This window comes from Etheostoma spectabile, chromosome 1 (genome assembly GCF_008692095.1).
Source record: "Etheostoma spectabile isolate EspeVRDwgs_2016 chromosome 1, UIUC_Espe_1.0, whole genome shotgun sequence".
Classification (NCBI taxonomy): Eukaryota; Metazoa; Chordata; class Actinopteri; order Perciformes; family Percidae; genus Etheostoma; species Etheostoma spectabile.
In genome coordinates, this window is record NC_045733.1 from 15,870,256 (window position 1) to 15,895,530 (window position 25,275).

Sequence of the window (25,275 nt, forward strand, 5' to 3'; positions counted from 1 at the left end):
CCTTTATTTTCTTTCCAGAAGCCATATTTTAGCACACACGTACTGTACATGTAGATTCCTTTAGTATATAAATGTTAAGGGAAATATGAAAAAAGAGAAACTGGATCTGTGAATTCTCACAGGATCACAATTGAATTCATTTCTTGCTGCTCAGTCAGAATCGTATCAACCTGGAGTCCCAGTCTCTGTCACAATAATCATATTCACTATATGTTATGTTACGTTACAGGCCTATTAGCAGAAATCCATTTAAAATATAGCCAATGGCATAAAGAGCCTTTTTTCCATGTCCACTTAAGTTTATCAACTTGCACTCTAAATAATGGTTGTCATTCGCAAGGCTACTTTTAATTTTATACTTTAAGTAAATTACCAAGCCAGTACTTTGTTACTTTTACTTGAGTGAAGAAGTTAAATCAGTACTTCTACTTTTACCAGAATATTTTTTTAAACAAAATTATCTGTACTTCTACAGTACTGGAAGGGAGTACTTTTGTCATCTCTGCTGATACTACTTTAATAATTAAGTAACATTTTAAATGTAGGCTTTTTATTTATTTTACCCACACACACACACACACACACACACACACACACACACACACACACACACACACACACACACACACACACACACACACACACACAACACCACACCACCACACACACACACACACACACACACACACACACACACACACACACACACACACACCAGTAACTTAAAACACCTGTGTAAGTGTTGAGAGCCTTCTACGGCAATAAACTGATTATCTTTGGATAGCTTTAGATTTTTGTACCGTGTGTCGAACAAAGCAAGACATTTTAAGATGTCGCAATGAGCTTTGGAATCATGTAGTGGGAATTTTATAGACCAAATACTTTAAGCAATCAAGAAAGTAAGTGAAAATAAGTTAATTGAAACCTGTGTTATTTTAAGTATTTTATGATTATAACACTCAATTTTAAAGCAAATCTCATTTGCTTATGTTTTAAAACAAAACCATTACATAAGCTACGGTTGCGTAAAGGAAAACAATAATGGTCTAGTCAAGTGCAATTTTTCTGATGACAACTTCAATGATTTCCAAATTTCCATTTTGCTTACATTCTTTTTTTTTTATAACCAATGAGACAGACTACGTGTATAGGCAGGTTGTCTAGGCCTGTTCACATTCAGATTGTTAGGCTACCTGATGGTGCGTAAACGGGTGTGGCAGTTAAGGCGCAAAAAGAAAAAAGCGAATATCATTTGTCACAGGAGGTCTACTCACCCAGAAGCAGCAGAGTCAAGGTAGACATCCTCCTCTCCATCGTCGACACTTTGATTTTCTTAAACTGACTCGTTGATTCTTCTGTGTCTGAGTTTTCTTTCAAATGAAACAGGGAACCAGCCACCTGGTGCGTGTTTGCACCGAAACCCCAGAGCGACTTGTAAATTGCGACCGATGGGTGCGCCCGCCGAGTCTGGATGACTGACAGCGCTCCCAGCCAATCACTGCAGCTCCTGCGTTTCGCAAAAACATTCTTCATTCGCCCACCTGGCGTGTGACAGCTTGTTCTCTATACCTGAGCTTTTAGAGAACCTCCTTGTTTGAGACATAGGAACGCTGTTTCCAAATCTAATCTGACATTTTATTCTCGAGTTGTAGTTCATGGTGTCACCAAACCATAGCAGAATTAGGTGCCATTTAATATTTTCATTATCTTTTTTACAATATGCTTAATGTTACGAAAACTGGCAGAGGAGAGGTGTTTAGGGATTGAACAGTTGACAATGTGTGGATGGTGCCGCATAAAAAAGGATGTGTGCTGTTGGAACAAGTGATCGCGTTTAGTCCTGTCAGACTGGTTTGACGAGGAGGTGAGTTACCACCTGGAGGCAAACAGGCAAACACACACGCAACAAAACAGAAATAGAGAAACGAAAGAGCTTAGTGTTTCAGGAACTAATTTCAAGCAGCCTTCAACAATTGGAGTTTTAATTAGTTTTAATGTTGAGGACCTCATGTTTTGTGTTTGGCTCAGCTCTTGAGTCCTTGTTCTACTACAGCATTGCTCACTGGATGTGAATGACTGTACAGAATTCTGCACACAAAAGGGACCAGCCTATAAATACACCCAAACTTAACTTTCAAAATAAAAAAATAAAATGAAAAATATGCCCTCAGTCAGAAGAGGAATACAACAGAAATCTCAGGTGAATAAAGGAATCATTTGACATTTTATTATTACATTTTTATTTTTTTTGGTGGGGCGTCAGATGAGAAGCTCAATACCACTCTCAGTCTGTAATAAAAGGATTCAAGCAGCGTTAGCTTAGCTTAGCACAAAGGCTGGAAACGGGGAAACGGCTTGCCTGGTTCTGTCCAAAGGTAAAATTCTATACTTAATACAATATCTCATTTGTTCAATCATTCAAAAAAATAAATTTGGTTGCCAGGACCATCTCATAACTGTATTATTAGAAGATGAATTGAACACGGACACTCTGACCACGCCCAGTTAGATTCTGTTATTTCTGGAAATAATTCTAACATTCAGATCAACTAAAGATGTTTTGCATGATAGTTTGTGTATTTGTCTCCCATATTAGCCAGCTGAAACCACTAGAAACCAGATGGCCACATTTGTGCAGGGCCAGAGCTGGTGAAAGGTTATGCAAGAATTCTGTTGTGTTCCTCGCTTGATGATACATCAACTTTAGTACTTAATTATCATACATAGAAACAATATTACTAAATCCACTGTGAAACCTTCGGAAGAGGCCTTTTTCACAATAGACATTTTCACATGTCACAGTAAGAAAAACACAGGTGAAAATAAGATTTCATTCCCTTTAGCGGTTTCCGTTTCAAGGTCCTGATATTAGTGTCTCACTGTCACACTGCCATGGTTTACTGGGACACTTTAATGAAATGTGTGTCATCATCATAGTGTTATTTAACTGTAAGGTTTGATACAGTTGGTTGTACTGATAAAGTTATGCCTCTTGGCCAAAGGTTGTGGTAAAAGTTTGTTGTTTGACTTTCTGATCAATCCACACTCAAAAAAGTAAAAGCTAATTTACGACACAAATAAGTGTAATATTAAATATGACCAACTTTCAAACAGATAAGAAATTCTCGTATATTAGATTTGACTTTTCCCCCTCGCCCTCCTCTGCCCCTCAGGGTACGGTGCTCTCCCCTTTCCTTTTCACTCACAACACCACCCACTGCTACATCCAGAAGTTCTCCGATGACACAGCCGTTGTTGGATGTGTTTCTGAGGGGAACGATCTGGAATCCAAGACGGTTATCTGGGACTTTGTCAGGTGGTGTGAGCTCAACCAGCTTCAGCCTAACACCAGCAAGACAAATGAGATAATTGTCAACTTTAGGAGGAAAACATCCCACTTCTCACCGGTGAGCATCCAGGGATCGGACATTGAGGTAGTGAAGAGCTACAAATTCCTGGGTGTTCACCTAAACAATAAACTGAACTGGACTGATAACACCCAAGCACTCTGCAAGAAGGGGCAGAGTCGCCTCCATCTGCTGGAGAGACTCAGGTCCTTTGGAGTGTGCAGGACTCTCCTCAGGACTTTTTATGACTCTGTGGTAGCCTCTGCCATCCTTTATGCTGTGGTCTGCTTGGGGGGGGGGCAACTCAATAGACTGATCAGGAGAGCGAGCTCTGTCCTGGACTGTCCTCTGGACTCCATAGAGAAAGTGGGGGAGAGGAGGATGTTAGCTCTCACCCCCTACATGACACACACCCATGGTGTCAGACTCTATAACAACTGCACTACCTGTTAATGTGTAGTTTCTGTTCCTGTTTCAATTATCCACCCACACATTGGCTCTATGTATATTTATATCATCTGTATCTACATTTTTACATTACGAGTAATGTAATTACTCGTACTTTTTCAGTATTATTTATATTATGTTACACTTCAATATCATTTATATTATGGTAACTTACTTTTGCTGTATTATTTAATTACATATTATTCATTCTAATTTCACATCACTTACTAACTTACATTGCAATATTTTTCATACTATGGCCACCTCACTTTACTTTACAATACATTTTATATAATGAAACTTTACATTCATTCAGTACTTTTTGCACAATGTCTGTTGGTGGCCTAAAACCACTGCTGTAACAAGAGAACTTTCCAATTGTGGGAATAAAGTATTATCTAATCTACAGTATATACAGTATTGTTCAATTCAACTCAATTTTATTTATATTATAAATTCATAACAAGAGTTATCTCGAAACACTTTACAGATAGAGTAGGTCCAGACCACACTCAATTTATAAATTGAATATAAATAATTTATAAAGTCCCAACAATTCCCCCAAGAGCAAGCATGGTGTGACAGTGGCGAGGAAAAACTCCCTTTTAGGAAGAAACCCCAGCCAGACCCAGGCTTTATTACAAGCGGTGTCTGGCCGTGCTGGTTGAGGACGTGATGAACAGGTAAAAAATGGTAGTAGTAGTAGTAGTTCATGTCATAGCAGGGTGCTGCAGGGCGTTACAGTATGTAGCGTGGCACAACAGGGCATAGCTGGACATAGCAAGACGCTGCAGGGCACCGTACACCATAGCAGGGTGTAGTGCAGCAGGACCACGGCGACAGCTGCAATCAAGATCTTGGTGCCTTCCTAATCCAAGAAAATATGCTGGGGGAAAAAAAACTTAAGGACTCTGGACCCCAGAGTTAGCTTAGTAACAGGCATTTCTGGAAAGGGAGGCACACAAATGGAAAGGGAGAGGAGTGAGCAGCTCACTGTGTCAACGGAAGGAAGTCCTTTTTTATTGTTGTAAATATGTTGTGTGTATACAATTTGTAGTTTACCCAGCCCACCTTCTCACCTCCAGGTTTTTTTTTTTCTGTTTCTCATCCCCTCCTTCTACACTTAATCCAATTTTTGACTCTTGTGCTCCTGGCAGTCTAATCTCGCCTCCACATAATGACTCGGGACCCCACCTTTTATTTCTTATCTCATACAATTAAGGCATGTACATGGCCTGGAATTTCTTGCCAAACCACAGAGACAAACAGGGATTACGGATGTTGGATGTCTCTCACTGTGGCGTATTACACCCTGCTGGATACTTTTCATCATTGTTTCTCTGTATCTGTAATGTCTTTGTTGAAGTAAATTGCATAACCTGTAAGGGGTCTTTCATGGATCATTTCTCGGCTTGAGTGCCTGCTGATGACCTGTCAGCCCTTTTCCATATCTGGTACCTGTGAAGTTGTATTATCCTGAGGCAGCGAAGGATCCATAGAGACATTACTTTCTACAGGAACATGCTGGGTAATTACAGAATGTGGACCAAGCAGAATATCAGGTAAACGCAACAAGTCAGCCAGTGAAAACACCAAATCTCACAGCCCTCACACGAGTACAAATTGACTCACTGTCTGGTTAATGCATTTAATCATGTTTGGACTACATGGTTTTAAATGACTGGATCTGAACTGAGCACAGATTCTCAGCATGCAGTTTTAAATCATGTAAGAGCTTTGGAGGGATACTTCAGACAGTCATGTCCTCTTCAGGATGAATTGCAACAACGTGGATGATTCCTTTACCTGTAATCTACTGCCATCTTCTGATCAAAATGTTAATTTGTCTAAGATTTTTGCTTTTCCATCAGCTGCATTTTCATCAACCTCATCTGTACTTTGTGTTTAGTGCTAATTAGCAAATGTTAGCATGCTAAACTGAGACACTTAGCACACACATTACCTGTTAAACATCAACACAGTGAGCAGTTTAACATTCTAACAACAGCATTCAGCTCAAAGCACAGCCATACCTCAGCTCACAGAGCATGGCTTGGCATGGTTATAGACTCTTAGTAATGTCACAAAATCAATTTTGGCAACAGCGGTCATTTTGATGAATCCATTTTCTAAACCCCACTATCCCATTAAGGGTGACAGTGGGCTATATTCTATTGCAACCCACATTGGGTGTGAGGCGAGGTATACTCTTATCAAGTTGTCATTCTGTAATAAAGCTTCAGTTCTTTTCTTTTTTTATCATTATTTTATCCCTACCAGGGCCATTGCAGCTTACAATATTACAGACAACACATATTAGTTACATAGCACAAACAGAAAAGTTGAAATGCCATATGGTTTTCCAGCTATAGTTGTCAGAAAACAAGACTTGGTCAAACCTTTACTGTATAACTGTGAGGTCAATGTGCTTAATTATGGCCAAATTGTCACAGAGATATACAGTGGTGGTGTCAATAATGTGAATATAGATTAAGCCTACATGTCAATGTTCAGTAGTGTCGATAAACTGTATTTTCATCGTTATTGCAATATAAACATGTGCGATGAACACATTGCAAAAGACTGCCTATACACAATAAATAAGGAACATCATTTTATTTAGGGATGTGTAGGCTACCAAAATACCCCATCTCCCTGCTGTTCTTAGTTTCAATTCCCTAGATTTTTACATGACGAAATATCAAAACCTGTCAATCCAGTATATTTATTTAGAAATAACCGAGTTTCGCGGTGATTGCTTTTTCTAAAGGAAGACACAAAGTCACACACAGTGTCGTACCAGATAACAATTTTTGGTTCCCGGAACGATTAGGGAATGTTCAAAAATATGTATACAAGAATCAGAATAAGTTTTATTGTTAATATAAACACATCGTAGTGCAAATGTAGTTGTACAAGATGCACATTGGAATGATAAAGTACTGTAATTGAAATCACATATAAGTAACACCGGACTATAGTTGCATTTGGTTAGAAATGTATTTCACTAAATCCAGGACCATGAACAGACATTTAGCGCACACAGAACAACAAGTTAAGTACGGCAGGTGCCCGTCATGTTTACGTAACACATTGACACAACAGTTATTCAACTATACAGTAGCACACAGATCAGCTATCAGGGTGTGGAGAAGTAACTATACCATTTGACAAGCCTCTCCCGGCAGGACGTTGTTCAAGCACTGATCTGTGGACTCGTTCCTCCAGCTCTGGCCATCTTGCTTTCAGCCTGCTATTTGCTTCCGTTGTTTTCTTCATTTCAGTAAGAGTAACCTTTTTGCCAGTCCCTCACAAGTTTCTGACTCACTCCAAACTTTCTTTCTGCTGCTCGATTACTGTTTTCGGCTGCATATTTTACTACTTGTAGTTTGTGATCTGTAGAAAAGGATTTTCTTTTTGGGGGCATTTTATTTTTTGTTCAGTCTTTCTCAGTTGTTTTTAGGAGCAGCATAAAGTCACGGCCGTAGACGGCAATGGTTTCGTCTGAATTAACATTTAAAAACATGTTAAATTATATATTTTTTCCGATGTAAGTTGCAGAATCAACCAAACTATGAAAAAAATCCAACATATAGTCAGACAGTTCAGGAGAGTGATGGCAGTGGGAAAGAAGCTGTTCTTGTGTCAGGTGGTTTTTGTGTGCAGGGATCTGAAGCGCCTGTGAGGGGAGGAGGTAGGAGGATGGCAGCAGTGTAAAAGATGGCCGACAGTTCTTGTGAAAGGCCATGCTTTCTGCAAAAATATAACTCAAATTGCCTCACAAACAACCCTGTTTTTTTTCTGATCACAAATATTGATAGTTTGATTATTACGAAAATTATTGTTGTGAACATCACTTAGAAGAATTTCAATTTACTGAAGCAAAACTTCAGCGAGGGAAAGTTTTTTTCTGGAAGGCCGTTAGAGTAGAAGTCAAAATGAAGCAAAGTTACAAGTCAAATTAAAACCTTATCAGCCAAGCTAAGCATAATACTGATGTGAACAATAAAATAACACCTGCCTGTTTTAACCCTGCAGATTGTCAGGTCCTGGAAGGCCTTCTTTGCCTTTCTGCCCCACAAGCTATACTGTTTTAGAACATCATTGGTTGCCAATGGCAATACATCTGGTTGATCCTCCAAGGCTAGTCAGGAAAAGTTGCTGTAAAAAAGAGTACCAAGCAGAGTAGGGCACATGCATATGCACATCTGCATGTAGCCTACTCTGCCTGTGCTGCTAGCCCGTGCAGTGGTTGAAACGAGGGCAGCAAGAGCAACAACAACAACATCCACTGTGTATTAAGGGAAGTTCATCAGCTGATTGATGGGCAATAGCAGAGGTAAAAGCCTGTGTCATGCTATTTCAGTTTGAAGGGTAATGGGCAATGTGGAAATTAAAAAAGACAATACTGTGCACATACATGTAGTTGCTGTGGCGTAGGACAAAAGTAAATGTCCAAATACCGTGAAGTCTGCACAACATAAATCAGGCACACAACGTTTCGGCCCTCACATTTGAAGAAGGCCACATTTTGGCCTGAAATGTTGTTAGCCTGATTCTGCACTATTATTTTTTTTTTTTACGAGTATTTAACTGACTTAACCTTATTTGAACAATGGGGAAATACCACCACTTATGTCATCACACTCATTTTGACAAATGGTGGAACTTCATTACTAAGTCACAGAGTAACAGAGTTTTGAGGTTGTATGGCCCTATGGTCCAGTCAAAAAGCACACAAAACAATGGACATGAATAAAGAAGCTATACAGAAGGATAGTAGAGTAAATAAACATAATGATTACTTTTGACAGCAGGTAAAGCACCACAATGCTCTGATTCCCTCTCTGTGTTTTGATAGACTCAATAAACTCATCAATTTTCTCAGGTAAGAAGTCTTTCTTTTTCACTCCGACAATCTCCATAGGGTTAGGGCCCTCACTTATCAACCTAATGTAGAAACCAGCGCAGATATGAACGCAGAAATCCTTTTTACGGCAGGCTTTACGAGCATAGGAATCATGAAACGTTTGTATCACACCAAGAGCGTAAGAATGGTCGCACATTGATAAATGCAGCGGCTAGAAACGATCGTTATTTAAATATCACGCCCCAATGTATTCTTGGCTTTGAGGCCTCGCCCTCTACTATTTATGACATAACACGGCTAAGAAGCGGCACTTTTCCGAGGTAGAGATTGAAACCTTGACATCTCAGTTTAATTTACAGTAATTGTATCCTATTTGGCAGCCTAAAAACTGGTATTAGGCTCATGAATGAAGGCCACTGTACTTTCACAGTACTTTCCCAATATTTTTGTCTTTCACGGTCATACTGTGCATCCGGCATTAAAGCTAAAAGGTCAAATGATTCAATAATAGATCGCTGAAACCACTAACAATAACTGCACTGCAATTACATTTCAGAAGTGCACTCCCGCGCTTGGCAACCATCTCTGGATTTACATGCCATGGTAATTGATTGCCAAACACAGTTTGAATTTCAGCTCTCTTTAGCATCCATGACATCATCTCTGTCAAATCTCACATCAATGGGAACATGTTTTGTTTTAGATACATTAAATTCCAAGATTATAAGAAGTAACACTGCAATGACCCTGTTCTTGACCCTGACAAAATTGCACTATATATTTTTATTTTTTGCATTCTGACCTTATTTCCTCTCGGCTCTCAACTAACATACTTTATGGGAAACTGCATGTTTTGAATTTGAATTGAACTTAGTCATGTTGTTAAAATATAATTTTTGATGTAGCCTAATCTTTGCTGTAAATCAAATTGCTTAATTTACTGTACTGTAATTCCAGCCTATGTGCATGATCCTCCCTCAAAGCTACTTGTGACTAAATATTTAACTGTAATAAAGTATCCTGCTGCAAAAGAGACTGAAGCCCTTTATAGACAGACAGACAGACAGACAGACAGACAGACAGAGAGACAGACAGAGAGACAAACAGAGAGACAGACGGATAGACAGACAGATAGATAGATAGATAGATAGATAGATAGATAGATAGATAGATAGATAGATAGACATGACGATGGTAAAAAAAACTTATGATTAGATATCTAATCTATATTTTTTATCTTGTTTTTTGCCCCTTTTGAACATTTTCTGACATACAATACTTACACACATACATTAGATGCAGTACATAAGTTTTTTGTGGTATTATTGCAAGAGTTGTCAAATGGATAGATGTAGGCCAGATGGGGAACAATTCAATTTCCTCTCAATTTAGAGCAACAAAACGCAAATGCTGTCCAATTTAGCTGCTATGTAAAACTCAGAACAAATCAGCTTTCAAACAGATTTACTGTGTACTGCAAAGGTATAATGGAATTTGACAGTTGTGGAATATTGAGCATGCAGGAGACAGACAGGGGCAAGAGACTGCCTGTACAAGACGAAGGGGCATGAGAGAGGGGGTGGTATGGTGAGGGGGACAATATCAATAATACATTTGACAATATGTCGTTGCATGTTGATTGTCTTGGTCCAAGCAATGATAAAGGAACCTTTTGTTTTCATGGCCGCGATGTATTCATTGATGGATTTATTTATATTTGAAAAATTAGTTAATTATTTTGATTGAGTAATCACTCTTTGCAGATCACATAGAGTGCTATGCTGAATTTAAGATTGTACTACTAGAACTTTGACAATCAGTAGTCTCGATTGAGAAAAACTGTATTATAATGTTCTTATCTTTTTTTCAAAAATTCAATACCACATACACACATATGAATTTAGCACATCTTGATGGCACATCGTGTGGTACGTGGAGCGCTGAGGGGGACACCCCCCAATAGCGGACCCCCACTTTCAAACACTGAGGAGGACGTACACTCAACTCTAAAGTTGGACTTACATTATCAACATTATATTTTTTTCTGAAACCACAAAGGACCTGTCCGTTTGACACATCTGTTGAGCGGTCAGTTGGAGTGACGGTGAGAGAGATGGACCATCTGGACCCAAACGCGTCGCGCAGCGTCACAGCTCTCCAAGGAACGGCACGGACGATGTGGTTCACCGGTGTGATCATCGCTTCAATTTACGGTGTAATAAGCGTTTTGGGGCTTATTGGCAACATCACGCTCATCAAGACGTTTTGCTCTGCCAAATCCATCCGCAATGTGCCGAATCTCTTCATGTCGAGTCTTGCGCTCGGGGATGTTTTACTGCTGGTGACCTGCGCTCCGGTGGATGCCAGCCGCTACCTGTCAGAGGAGTGGCTGTTCGGGAGAGTGGGCTGTAAAGTCATCCCCTTCATTCAGCTCACCTCGGTTGGGGTGTCTGTGTTTACTCTCACGGCCCTTTCCGCTGACAGGTAGGCTACGGTTTCTGTTTATCGCATATTTCTTTGACTCTATAAATACTTTAAAACCGCCACACGGCAGCCACATTATGCAAATGTCCTCTTGTTTTTTGTCGTAACAGGCCACATGTGCAAACTAAATGTTTTAATATTATAATAAAATCAAATATGTAAGCATGTATTGAATATTACGCACTACAGAGCTGCTTCTGTTTAAGGCTGCTGACGTGTACCATCATACATAAGATGATACATAAGCCTAATCAATTGCTAAAGAAATCAATATACTGCTGCCAGTTTTGTAATTTCCAACGTCTGAAAAGATGACTTTTGCTTGTTTAGGTGACAAAAGAGTTTCACTGTCACAGTGTAAGTTTCACATAAAATATGCTTGATGATGCATGAATATAGCACAGTAATCATACGTTTAAACCCGGAGAGAGAAAAATCTGGATCAATAGTCAGACAATAACTTCTTATGGGAAATATTGTTTTAGGCACTTACAAAAGAACAAAAAACATGTGCACGCACACGTTTTCTGTTCTTCCTCTATTTATTTTTCCCACATCAGACCACTTATTTATTATACAGTTATTTTTTCTTGCCCAATCCGTATCCTCCCTCACTGTCGGGCAGTTCTGCTGCTATGAACAAATAACCTTATGAGAGAAAGGAGATGGAAAGAATATTGTGAAAAACATAATTTGGTGAGTTAATTGATCTTTGTCCTTAAGTTTTGTGTAACTAATAACAATGTTTAAGTCAAATAACTGATCCCTAGAGTCCCATGGCCATTAGATACACATATTTGTTGAGCTGCAAGATTAACATTCATAGGTTAAATTAGCCCTCTGTGATTGCCATTTACATTATGGAAGTCACTTGGCTTATTATTGTCATGCTGTAATAGCACTTGTGCAAATGTGAGTCTGTTGACGTTGTTTGCAGGTCCGGCTTATTTTCATACATGCTGCTTCTTTCACTTTACCATTACCCTGTAAAACTGTGCCGCCAAATAATAATAATAATAATGGCAGTAATTTAGTGACAAATCAGCTGCATCTATAAAATAAAGTATATACATTTGTATTATGCTTCAAGTATGCATACAAACTGCAAACTTGTCATAGACATACTTGTAGGTGCAGCTATCTGGAATCTGTGAACATGCTATAATCAAATTTGACCCTTGATTCCTCCTGCAGAAGCTATTTTAGAAAAGTTTGAGATTTCGGGAAATATATACACTTATTCTTGCCGAGAGTTAGATGAGAAGCATAACAATATCCTTCACTTCTTTGTTAATTAAGTGATGTGTTGATAAGTGATCTTTAGAGATGTTAGTAGGCGATTTTGTAACCTTTGGATAGAACCAATCAAGCTGTTTCCCTCTGTTTCCACTCTTTTTGCTAAGCTTAGCCGGCAGCTGGTTTTAGCTTCATATAAGAAGCAGTTATGAGGGTTAGGGGGTGTGAGTCTTCTCATCTTAATCTCAACAAGAATAACTGTAGTTCCCAAAATGTTGAACCATTCGTTTAAAGTTCAGTTTACTCGTCACAAGTAGTAGAAGCTTGCCATTCAACTTATGAAACCCGCTGAGTTCAGGTTCCAATAACTCACCAACCAACAAATAAGAAACTAAAACACAGAAAATAGTCATGCTGAAGCTTTTTGATGCAAATCACATTTCTTTGCATTTCACATTGCAGTCTTTGTCATATTTTGGAATGATAGTGGGTTGCAGTATTTGCTGGATGGTTAGCGATCCGACATTTCTTCAAAATTTCTACAACTGCAAACAATAGCTCTCTTTATCATTATCTGCCATAATGAATCCCTGGCCTTCTATTTTAGTCACAGGTTCTAATAAAAACTTAATAAAAACAGAATTGAATGATCATGAGCAAACACTTGCTTTTAAGGTTTGTCTTTACAGCCACTCGTCCAAAGAAAGAAATCTTGCAATTATCATACGCTTGCCACTGTACTTGTCAACTAAAAGTATCTGCAACTTGCATCACATAAAGTAATGGGAGTAGGTGCAAAGGAAATCAGACCCAGGTCTCAGAGGGTTCAACTTCACATTTGGTTGGACACTCTTAATTGGTGTTCAATAATTCTAATTGTATGCTGCAGCAACAGGAAGGTGCTGGACATGGCTGCTAGAGAGGTGAGCGAGTTACTGTAGATTGACTGACTTCACCTGCTTATCACCATGGTCATCACACATTTAAATTAGGTGTGACTTACACTTTCCAACAATGTCATCATCTTGATGATTGATGTCAGTTGCAGATAAACTTTTACAGATTTGCAAAGAGGAACATGATTATTAATAGACAAAAATGTGTCAGCATTGGAAAAAAAAACTGCTTTATACCAATTAATTTGAATAACTACACAAGCAACAATCAAAGTTAAAGTTGAGAATAAAACCATTGCATCCTTATTTACTCAAGTAAAAACAACTATTTCTCTCTAATAAAAAATGTAGTGGAGGAAAAGTAGCCTGTGTTGTGTGGTGCAGTTCAGTTGTAAGAAAACATGTCTAAATCCAGACCCTTCTTACAAAGATGTTACCAAATAGTCTTGATATGAGGACTTATTGTAGGCCTACTTACTTGATGTTTTGGTGTACTGAAAAAGGATTTTATGTCAGTTTTTCTCTGTCTGTCATTTTATATACAAATCTTTAAAGTCAGATGAGTTAGGTTCATAGGTTCACCACACGGTCATATTATAATTTGAAAATGATCTTGTGTCCTCCACATAAATATTAGGTTTCCTCTAGGACAGAGGATATCTAAATTTAACTGCAGCGAACATACTGATCTGCCACTCAACATCATATTGAGCAAAACACAACCTGTAGATCTTCAATATTAACCCAAATATCAGTTCACACACGTATTTCTATGTTTTCTCATTCTCTCCTGTGGCCAGCTGGATTTGTGTTTAAAGCGAGCAGTGGACCAAACCACTGTGAGACAAGGAGGGGGGACTATAAATGTTTCTAAACTTAAAAAGCATTTTTTGGGGTTTGGATTCTTTTACTACTTACACAGATATTTTAAGAATGCATCATTATGTTATTTACAATACACTGCATGGTTTAAATTATATTTTGGGAGGGGACAACCCTTAGATGGGGGGTCCTGACTAAGGTCTATATGAAAGCATCCAAAAAACAGCATGTCTTAGGACCTTTGACTAACATTCACCAGAGACAATTTAAAATGTATGCAAATGTTTGCTATCACATTCACCTTGTCATCTAAACTGGTGATAATATGTCAATGTTATGTTTTCATCTGGTTTTTGCTGCCCCCAAGTAGACAAGAAATTAGTGAACACTGGTTTAAGTGTTAAATGCATGTTGCCACACTACAAGTGATGACATGAGTTACCATTTAATGTGTCAAGTGTTAAAAAGGGACCACTTTTTATGGTACTTTTTAACATTTGCTGGTGTGAGAGTCAATGGGGCTTTTCACAGTAAGATGTGTAACCTACTGATAATCTATCTATCTATCTATCTATCTATCTATCTATCTATCTATCTATCTATCTATCTATCTATCTATCTATCTATCTTTCAGGTACAGGGCCATCGTGAAGCCTCTGGAAATCCAAACATCAAGCACCACTACCAGCATTGTCCTGCGGGCGGCGCTCATCTGGCTATTCTCCCTGATCCTGGCTATCCCCGAGGCTGTATTCTCTGACCTCCATACCTTCAACGTCACCTCCACTAATGAGAGTTTTGTCACCTGCGCTCCTTATCCCACATCTGGGGAACTGCACCCTAAGATCCACTCAATGGCTTTCTTCCTCATTTTCTATGTCATTCCACTGCTGGTCATATCCGTGTACTACACCTTCATTGCCCGCAGCCTGACGAGGAGCGCCTCAAACCTGCCTGTGGAGGGGAACGTGCATGCAAGACGACAGGCCAGTATTCAAGCTAAAGTCAGATTATCAGGGCCGTTGCCAGATTTGGGACATACTCAGGTCATGCGGCCATTGTTTTATTGCTACATTTACAATAGTTACATATTTTAACTACAGATTCTATTAGTATAGATGTAACCCTCTAAGAGCACTATTGGGTCAAGGTCCACAAGCAGAACATAGACTAATTGCACTTCCTATTCACACTGAACCAGTATAAGGTTTTAAATAATAGATTATTTTGATCAAAAACGCTCATGATTATGCATTGGCATAATACTGATTGCAAGGCCTTTATATGATCATGATTAATGACTGCAGAACACTCGCATTCCTCACAACCCCCGAATTTGTCGATGATTGTGGATAGGACCGAGTGAGTCATGGAGGACTCGGACATATCGCGCAGATAAAAGCGGATGAACAAGCACAGGGATGCCCAGGAGGCCGCTGCACAAATATCAGCCACCGCCATGCTCCTAAAAAGGGCCATGTACGCTGATTGCGCTCTTGTGGAGTGTGCCCGGATTGCCCTGAGGGGGTTTGGCTCCCTCCGTGCTATAGGCTTGGGTGATAGCCTCCCACAGCCAGTGGGACAGCCGCTCCTTTAAAGTGCTCTGGGATTGCTCTCTGTAGTGAACAAACAGCTGCTGTGTTCGTCTAATATCTGCCGTACGTAAAACACATTGCGATAACGCGCGTACCGGCCAGAATTGATGAGACGTTGTTGCTATGAGGCAGGGGGGAAAAACCCTTGAGGGAGAACATCCTTGACCAAAGGGAGCTGGTTAAACTTTTGGTGTAAAAGAAGGGTTTGGCTGTAAATTGGCCACGTTCCCGTCCTCCTTAATGGAGAGGCAGAAAGGTGAAACTGACAGCGCGCATAAATCACTCGCCCTCGTGGCTAACGTCAAGGCGAGAGAAGCACTGTTTTCAGTGACAGCATCCTGAAAGAGGCTTGTGACAGAGGCTTGAAAGGAGGATTCCCCAGAGCTCAGAGCACCAGGCCTAAGTCCCAGTGGGGTGTGAGAGAGCGCACAACAGGTTTCTGTCCAACCCCCTTCAAAAAGCCATAATGATCAGATCATCCAGATAAAACAGGACTCTGGCTGAAGTGGCGTCTTCATGTATTTGGAGAATGTGCAGGGGGGCTAAAGAGCAGCAGAATGGCAGGCGGTTGTATTGTAAACGAGCCCCATGAAAAGAGAAGCGCAGGAATAAGTTAGGCTAGCCGATTTGTCAGGGGATAGGACCTGAACAAATCAGAATCAGAATCAGAATCAGAATCAGAATCAGAATCAGCTTAATTCACCAGGTATGAGTACACATACGAGGAATTTGTCTTTGGAGCATCATTACTTACACTGTGCTTACACATATATATCAACCAAAACAGAAATATACACACTAATATATACACAATATATACATACTCTAAATTGGAATACATTACCTTGCGTAAGTATGGACGCCTAACCAATAGTAGTTTGTGAATGCCATTGAAGGGCGGGTCTTGCCTAGGAGTTGCGTGGGGCGTTCCATAATAACGCCTCACAGATTTCTTTCTAACACCAAATACACTAAAACATGTATTTTTTAAAATGTGAATCAAACACTAAGATTTACATAATGGTTTTGAAAACTACATTTCCTACACCCAACAGGTTGAATCAAGGAAGCGATTGGCCAAAACAGTGCTGGTGTTTGTTGGTCTCTTTGCGGTATGCTGGCTTCCCTGTCACGTAATCTACTTATACCGCTCCTATCACTACTCACAGGTACACAAAAAGCACTTCTCTAAATGTCCAATATGTTTATTTCTTTCCATCCGTCTCGGAGTGTAACACACAGTTGCTATCCTTATTTGTTTATTTCACCAAAAATATTTGTTTTGGATCTTTATTCATAGTTATACAGTATTGGAAGTCGGCTGTGCAACAGTATACTGGAATTTGTTAGAAAAAAAACTGATTTATTTACTGTTTAAAATTGTTCTCTGCAGCCATTTGTATTCCTTGTACGTATATGGATAAGTTTGTCTCCCTAAAAAATAAAAACATTTCTAACATATTTTAACCATGTAACCAAATTAATTTAACAATTACAATTTTTAGCTGTAATTAATAGTCAAGTTGGAAATGGATAGTCCAAAGGGAGGCTTTATTATTGAGAAATACAGAATTTCACTCTGCCATAGTGCAGGATTTTTTTCTTTAAAAACTTGATATAGTGTGTTTGTATAATGGAAACAAGTCTATATGAGTTTTGGTTTTGAGTGTCTGATAAAAAAAAATTGAAAGTCATTGACAAAAAAAACCCATAATAGCTCATTGGGACATAAATTCAGATTCTGTTTGTATTATTGATCTGTTTGGAGAGCATCTCCAAATTATGAATTAGAGTATAGGCACACCTCTAATGTCTGTCTGTCCATCTTGTAAACCCAACCTTGTCTCTTCCCCGCCAGGTGGACACTTCACTTTTTCACTTTGTGTGCAGCGTCGTAGCTCGTATCCTGGCCTTCACCAACTCTTGTCTCAACCCCTTCGCCCTTTACCTGTTGAGCGAGACCTTCCAGAAGCAGTTCAACCAGCAGCTGTGTTGTTGCTGTCGTGTGATCCTCAAATGCTCCTTGCAGAGCCCGACTTATTTTAACACACATGTGACGTCTGTCCGCAGCACACATCACTCTGTGGCGAGTCTAAGCATTATCAATGGCAGGCGGATCTATCAGGAGGATTGTGTGTAAACTTATTTATATCATTTAATAGTTGTTTGTACAATTTCTTCACTAATATTGGATTATTTATTTTACAAGCTGTGTGAGCATTATTTTAAAAAAAAACTCAGTGCATTCTGTTTTTTTGCTTTCGAGTCATTGACTCGTACTTTACACGTTTTCACAAAACATTTTATGCATAGGAGCCTTGCATAAAGATATACTGTATAATTGGATGATTGTACCCAAAGGAGTAAAAATATTGCAATTCTATGAAGTCTGGGGACTTGAGAGAAACGTTATTATTATTACTATTTTTGCCATAATTACAAGAATGTTCATCAAAGTAGCATTAGTATTGAGCATCTAACTCTAAAAACACTGGATCTGGACATTGTCCAAGCTGGTTCCCTAGAAAATACATCACATTTTAAATACAAATTTGTTTTTTCGATTACATCTTGCTGCCCGGATTATATTCACAAGCATCTGTTTTTACAAAGCAGAAGGTGTAACATCTTTGTATCACATAGCTGTCATAAGGACACCGTGAAGTGGCGTTTGCATCCTGAGTCACGTGTGTTTGGATTTAGGCAACAAAAGTTAGAGAAAGATGGTGGTGTTTGGTAAATGTTAAAATCAGTCATGTTACATGCTTCGAGTCCCTAAGGTTTTGAGGTTGAGTGTTAAAGCTGCTCTAAGCACTTATGCAATGATAAGTTAAAGTCAAATAAGTACTTTATCAAACCGTGTCCCAGTCCAGGATAGGAAATTATGCCTTGCCCCCCTACGACATCACGTGATGATGGCGCAATGTCCACAAGTAGGCTCTCATGAATAGGACAGAATAGGATCACAGAGACACAGCCATTCCTATTTTATTTTTTTCATATTTTTCACCAGTTTTGCGTCCTGCCTTTCCATTAGAGGGGACAGGAGCACAGACACCTTACAGCCAAACCCCTCATTCACACCAAAATTTCTAACAAATTCCTTTTGGTTGGGGGTGTTTTTCCTTTGTAGGTTTTTTTTCCCCCCCGCCACATGACAACAACATAGAGGAGGCTTTTCATTGCATGTGTTATCACAGTACATTTTATGCTCTGTAGACATCAGGCACACACGTCAGCTGTTTGTCTACTATAGGGAACACTCAGAAGGAGCGGCCTTTTCAAAACAGTGTCTGTCTTACTGGCTGTGCGAGGCTATCACGCAGGCTTACAACACGGAGAGGGTGGATACGGAATAGAACGATAGTTACGAGTTGTAACTTCAGATTTTAAGAGTATAGGCGTAGCCCCCTAAGATCTGGGCCACCTGCTCCACTAACATTGTAACATTGAAGGTGTTATGTTTTTATATTCTGGGATATTAATCTGTTACTGTATTTGTATAATATTTCAAAGTGTCTTATGCTGTGATAATAACTGTGAAATTGTAAGTGTACCTTCAGAGATGTATATTAAATGTTAGTCATGAATGTTTATTGAGCTGTGAAGTGAAGTGAAGTGAGGTGAAGTGAATGCGGTGTGAAAATTAACAGTGAATATAAATGCATGTTTTAGAAATCCTATTTGGTGTTGGATTACTATGTGTGTTTATATTTGTGTGGTTGTGTGTGTTAACGCAATTTACGCGTAGTTCTTAAGGAAATGAAAGTGATGGTGTTTATCTTAAAAATATTGCACTCTGCATTTCTCTTTCCAATGAAAGAAAATAATATGAATCAATATAAATTGCAGTCATATAAGTGTGCACTACATCTCTTTCTACATAATGAAAGTGGATCCACATGTGCGTCTTTGTAATTTGGTTATGTTTAGAGTGCTAGTCCTGTTGACCGTGTATAAACCACATAGTTTCTGCACCACTGTTTTCACTGGACGTGATTATTCCGCACTGTCACATGCTAGATTTACAGTCACCATGTCACAGTACAATGTCCTAATTTGGTGTTTCACAGAGGCAGAGGATCATGCCCAGGTTGTGATGAGTGGGTGTATAATTCAGTCTGGATAGCGTTTGTTTGATTGTGGTGTAAGTGCCTTGCCAAATTTCTGTCCTGCATGGTCTCAACCATCTACTTACATGTCATCTTTATAGTCAGGCTCATTCGGTGGAAACTCTGGAATGCAAATAGGGATTAGTCATTATATGTTTAATTCAAGGAATGAAAGAAACTCAAAGCAATACTAATAAAAGCACATTAGCACATACAGTATGTTTAAAAATCCATTTCAAAGAGTCTTACAGGAATTCTGCAGAGAAATGCAAATGTCACTTCTTAAAGCAACACCACAGAACTTTTCCTCTTTGGTCCCCCTACAGGTCTGAAGTAGAATTGTCTCATTCGAACTACAGATCCACTACCCGATCTGGCAAACTTGGGCTCATAGCCGATAGAGGGCCGCAAATGGAATGCAGAAGTGCCGCTCACCCTTTTGCGGCACAGTTAATGAACCACTGAAACAATTTTGGAAACATTATTTTAAGGTACAAAAGAATCTTTGGTGTTGTTTTAATCCTTTAAAAGTCTGCAGGAGAATGCAGGACTTTATAGGAATTCTGCAAGGCAACCTGTCATACTTGCATCTACAGCAAATATGTCTAATTAGTACAATAATGTAATCAGCCAAGTTGAAATGTATTCTGCTTTGAAGAATATTTTGTGTTTGATCCTAAAAAATGTTAGGACTGCGTTGTGCCAAACTGTGCATACGCTTCCAAGTAAAGGGCAAACATCCAAGGGAAGGAGAGGGACTTCCCAATATCTTTGATTAGTACTAGACTATATTTTTATTTTAAAGTTCAACATATTGTACAGGCAGTAATTTAAGAAAGGGGCTGTACTCAACATTCCGTACATTGATATAGTAACAAACAAATGTTTGCTGCGTAAAAATATGGTGGAGTAATGTCATCCTGAACAGAGAATTAAGCCACACTCCCTCTGTGGGAGGTGTAACCTGAGCTCTCAGTTTTTTGTTTTAGGTGGTCCGGCCGCGCTTGCACATTAGTGCAAGTGGCCATGAAAAAAAGGTATTTCATGTATTGGGCAACGGTCTGTGAGAGCCATGTGGAGGCAATTCCAGCCCGCTGTTTTATTTATATATTTAGGTTTAACAGTAGTCCCTTTAAAGTCCCAACATTTAAAATTACAACTCAATCCCAAAACTACATAAATATGAAATGTTCTGTAATGTAATAATGAAACAAGATCCTAATCCCAATAGTTATAAATCAATTTGTTAATATTGATTGTTGTTTTTGTTTTAAATAGTATAATTATAACAAAAAAACCAAAACAAATTTAAAAAAGGTGCAATTTACATTCATCATTCATTTTGTTACTAAGTGTAGCTTTAAAACTTTATTAGATCAAATCAAAACATACCCTTAACCATATTTTTAAAGCGATAAAACAGCATATCTGTGTTGTTTACAGTTGCGTGAGTACATATGTTTTTCTTTTCTCTCTCTCTCTTTTTTGAAGAACTTGATAAAGGGATATGAAGCCTGTATATTGTAAGGTGGGATTCACTCTCAGACACATTTTATTCATATTGAAAACCCCCATTGGAATATGGCAGAGTGGACATCCTCAAGAAAGGCATCAGTGTGTGTGTGTGTGTGTGTGTGTGTGTGTGTGTGTGTGTGTGTGTGTGTGTGTGTGTGTGTATTATATATATATATATTATATTTATAACAGTTAAAACACATATTAACTCAAGAACTGAGTTCATAAATTAATCTGAATGCATGCATTCCTGTAAACCTCATGATTTAATCTTGCTTAGAATGAATTTAGGGTAATTCTTCTCATGGCTACAAGATTGCTGATAGCGCTAGCTAGCTGCCCTATGGTACCAGATATCAAGAAATGCTAGGTCACACTAAGGTGGGTTTCTACATAAAAAAACATAAAAAACAGGTAACCTAACTTAATGTTTAATTAACTAGGGTTGTTTAAAACGTTAATTGGATGCTATCAATGCAAAAATGTCCAATTAATTTAATGCATACAGTGAGTTGCTAATAACAGCAGCTAGCTACTACTGTCAAGTATCTTAGCTAGCTTGCTAGCAAAGAAGCTATAGTGCAAACACAAGAAAATGGTGTATTTGTGGATCAGTTGCAAAAGAACATATTGATTACGTTCTGTATAAACAAACATAAAAATGTGAAACAACTTGTTTACAAAAGAAGTACCCCTTGCTCAGAAATTTATTAAATGGTAGTTACCTTGCTGGTATGGTTTGGTCCTTCTCAGAGATCTTACAATGCTACAGCTTCAAAATAATGTAACAACCTTACATTTTTTCTCGCCATGCTGTTTTGTAAGGCTGTTACATTTTCAGGAAGAGACTGGGTTGCTCATTGATGGTGTGAATCTCCTTTAAATGCTTCAATCCCATCCTTGAAACAGCCTGGAAAGTTTCCCTCTTTCTTAAGATTATTTTTTGGGGCTTTTCCACCTTTAATATGACAATACAGTTAGGCGAGAAAGGGGGAAGATATGCAGGGAATCGTCACAAATAGGATTCAAACCCTTGACCTTTGTCATGGCATAAAGCTTTTTAGTATATTATGTGCGCCTGCTCTACCAACTAAGACAACCCGGCCACAAAAGTTTTCCTTTTAAGCATCTCTGTATAGAAAGGGCCTTGAGGAGGAAAGTAATTAAAAGTAAAAACACTTCCAGTCCTCCTGATAATAACTCCGTTATTCTAAAGGTCAGTGTTGTGTCTGGATGTTTTATCTGGTCACTCAGCAGTGTATTGATCCATATAAGGTTGCTCCTCACCATGTTCAACCAAAGTGTCGGAACTATCCAATGACGTCAGAGGACTTAAATGTCACCATGTTTATTCCACAGTTGATGTCAATTTTGCCTCCTGGGAAATTCATGCAGAATCAATAATTGTTGCACCACGCAACTAAACAACAGAAGAGGTCGATTTCCAAAGACTCTTAAAGTGACCTATATAAGTGTTTCATACAACACTGTGATACTATAGACATAGTATAGTCATGGTATATGTATAATAATAACATGTACGTGACACAGTCGTAGTGGCCATTTTGTGGTGTAACACATGACCACAATGGCAGTTTAACAAGTGACAGTTTCATTTAAGGTCACACTTTTAAGCATGTAGTTAACGTTGTGAAAATGAAACTAGTTTAGTTTTTACTACTTTAGGCAACACAAATACTTAGTTAGGGAAAATACTGTTTGTAACTAAAGATAGGGCATTTCATGGTGCTCCAAACGGTACACTTCCAGTCTCCTAAGTGGGCGTGGCATTATTTTTAAGTGTCATGAACATCATGTGCAAGGATGAAAAGTAATGTATAATAGCCTATAATAGCTAAATGGCTTCTTCTTTTTTTTAAACCTGCAACACCGTGGGTGGCCACTGGAAATGAATGGCTGCAAGGCTGAGTGTGATTCCTGGGGACCTGGTTGTAAACGGTCTCTGATTAGGTTTATTAAAACATCCGAGATGGGCATGTAATTCATTAGGTAAAACTTTAAAAATAAGGACGTATTGTGACATGTAAGACATCATTGCAACTCTGACTAAGATCCGTAAAACTGTTAATTTATAAAAGTCACAGTTAACTTCTGGTTTTATAGAACACGAACACCGGAGTCCGGTCCTGTGTTTGTTACTACAGCCACAAAATTTTGCCGCTTAACAGCAAACATAAATATGAGTTATGAGTGGCTTGCACAATCCCTATACAGCCGTTTTCAGGATGAGAACCGACATTATTGAAGAAATGGGGGCTTGTTTATAGCATCTCATTTTGTAACAAAGCAAGTCTTATTTCTTTGTGTCAAACCTTTAAAATTGCCAGACAAACAAATTTAGAGCAACAGATAAAACAACAGACAAAATAAATTTACAACCCTATAGTCTTGTTTTCGTTTTCATTTGATATGTATATATTGTATATAATATAAAGTATATAAGGTCATATCTTAGTCTTGTGTATGTCTTGTGGCTTTGACATTGTAAAGGATTCATTTGTTCACTTATGCATGCACTAAATCCATCCATCAGCCTTTATTTCAATTTTATTTGATTTCCAAGATGTTCAAACCGCTTTTTATTAACTACTAGACAAGGCAACTTTAATCATATAGCACATTTCAGAAACAAGGCAATTCAAAGCGTTTTAAATAAAACAATAAAGAGCCGTTAAAAACAGTTTTACACATTCTACAATAGAATAAGAGGTATAAAATAAAAAACTAAAAGTTACAGTGCAGTGTAAGTAACTAGTGTATTTTGGTGCAAGAAATAAATGAAAACAGTTGAAGTGATGTCTATGTTCTTAGAAATATTTTAATGTTGATGTACAGTAAGTATGCATGATATTACTTTTATGCGGTATAATTGCAAAGTAAACATGAGATGGTCACATTAAGGATAAAGAGATTTAAATTTGAATAACACAAAGTGCATAAGATAAAATGAATGTGATATTTTGCATTTGTGACCTAAAGTAGAAATATTTTCTACAATTTACCATTCTGGCAATTTAATAGTTTTTTTGTTTTGCTTTTGGTTGAAATGAAGATTTGAAGTGCTGGCTTTTATGCTCTTCCAGCATTTTCATGTTTCTTTAATGGGTTTCCTGTGTATATAAGTGTGTATAAATACTGTTTCATGAAATAGCTTACATCCTTTTTTTTCACCCATTGTGCTGCATTTGGGTAATTACATAAGATTTTCATGCAATTTGATGCAATTACATGTTCTTGACAGCAACATGTGAGAGATGTGTCTGTTTGAAACCTTGGAGATTTTAGATGTTAACCTGATGGAAACCATTCTGATTGAACAACAGAGTGCCATATATAGCACAGACCTTCTGACACGGGTATAAGATACAGCCTTTTTTACAGTTCAGCTTCGGCATGTCCCAGTTTGATTATGAAGGCTGTTTCCCGTCTCAACATCTTTGGATTTTGGTGTGAAAGAACTATGCACAAAGCCCTGACCTCAACGCCATCCCAACACCTTTGGAATGAATTGAAGTGAAGAAATTGCCCCACGCATGCAACCCCCTCTTGAAACCATGTGGTCTTTCAACACTTATGATGTTTTTGATAAACAAACAAGATAGAATATGTAAATCTGTGAGTTTTAGAGGTGTTGGTAGTCCAATTGTGTCATCTTTGGACAAAACCAGGCTAGCTGTTTCCACTAAGTATGCTAAGCTAACCACCTGCTGGTTGTAAACTCATGTTGAATGGATAGATACCTTGGCAAAAAAGTGACGATATTGATTGCTTTCTTTTAATGCTTTTGAGTTTGAAACATGTTGAACAGATGGGTGCAATGCACGGGGGATAATTATTCCCAAGTCCACATGCTTTTGGTTATAAAGTGTGTCATCTTTGTCATTCATTGAAAACTTTTCCTGTGTGTGGCTTGGTAAATGTAGTCAGGTA

The 25,275-nt window shown here is 38.4% G+C and overlaps 2 protein-coding genes across 4 annotated transcripts in view; one reads left to right on the plus strand and one right to left on the minus strand.

Annotated features, from left to right (window-relative positions):
- The window catches only part of gpa33a (glycoprotein A33 (transmembrane), paralog a), an 8,410-nt gene extending 6,913 nt beyond the window's left edge, over positions 1-1,497 (minus strand). For 2 of the 3 annotated variants that reach the window (XM_032501912.1, XM_032501739.1), the window contains exon 1: positions 1,275-1,497. In XM_032501912.1, coding sequence (XP_032357803.1) covers positions 1,275-1,314 — 40 coding nt within the window. In that variant the 5' untranslated portion in view covers positions 1,315-1,497. The remainder of the gene's footprint in view (positions 1-1,274) is intronic. The other variant, XM_032501822.1, reaches the window with a different exon arrangement.
- A 9,280-nt stretch (positions 1,498-10,777) lies between these two features.
- LOC116672441 (gastrin-releasing peptide receptor) lies at positions 10,778-18,784 on the plus strand. The gene is made up of 4 exons (XM_032504342.1): positions 10,778-11,148; positions 14,737-15,088; positions 16,753-16,866; positions 17,556-18,784. Exons 1-4 carry the CDS (start codon positions 10,778-10,780, stop codon positions 17,835-17,837), a joined length of 1,119 nt encoding a protein of 372 aa, XP_032360233.1. The 3' UTR covers positions 17,838-18,784.
- Positions 18,785-25,275: the final 6,491 nt, after the last annotated feature.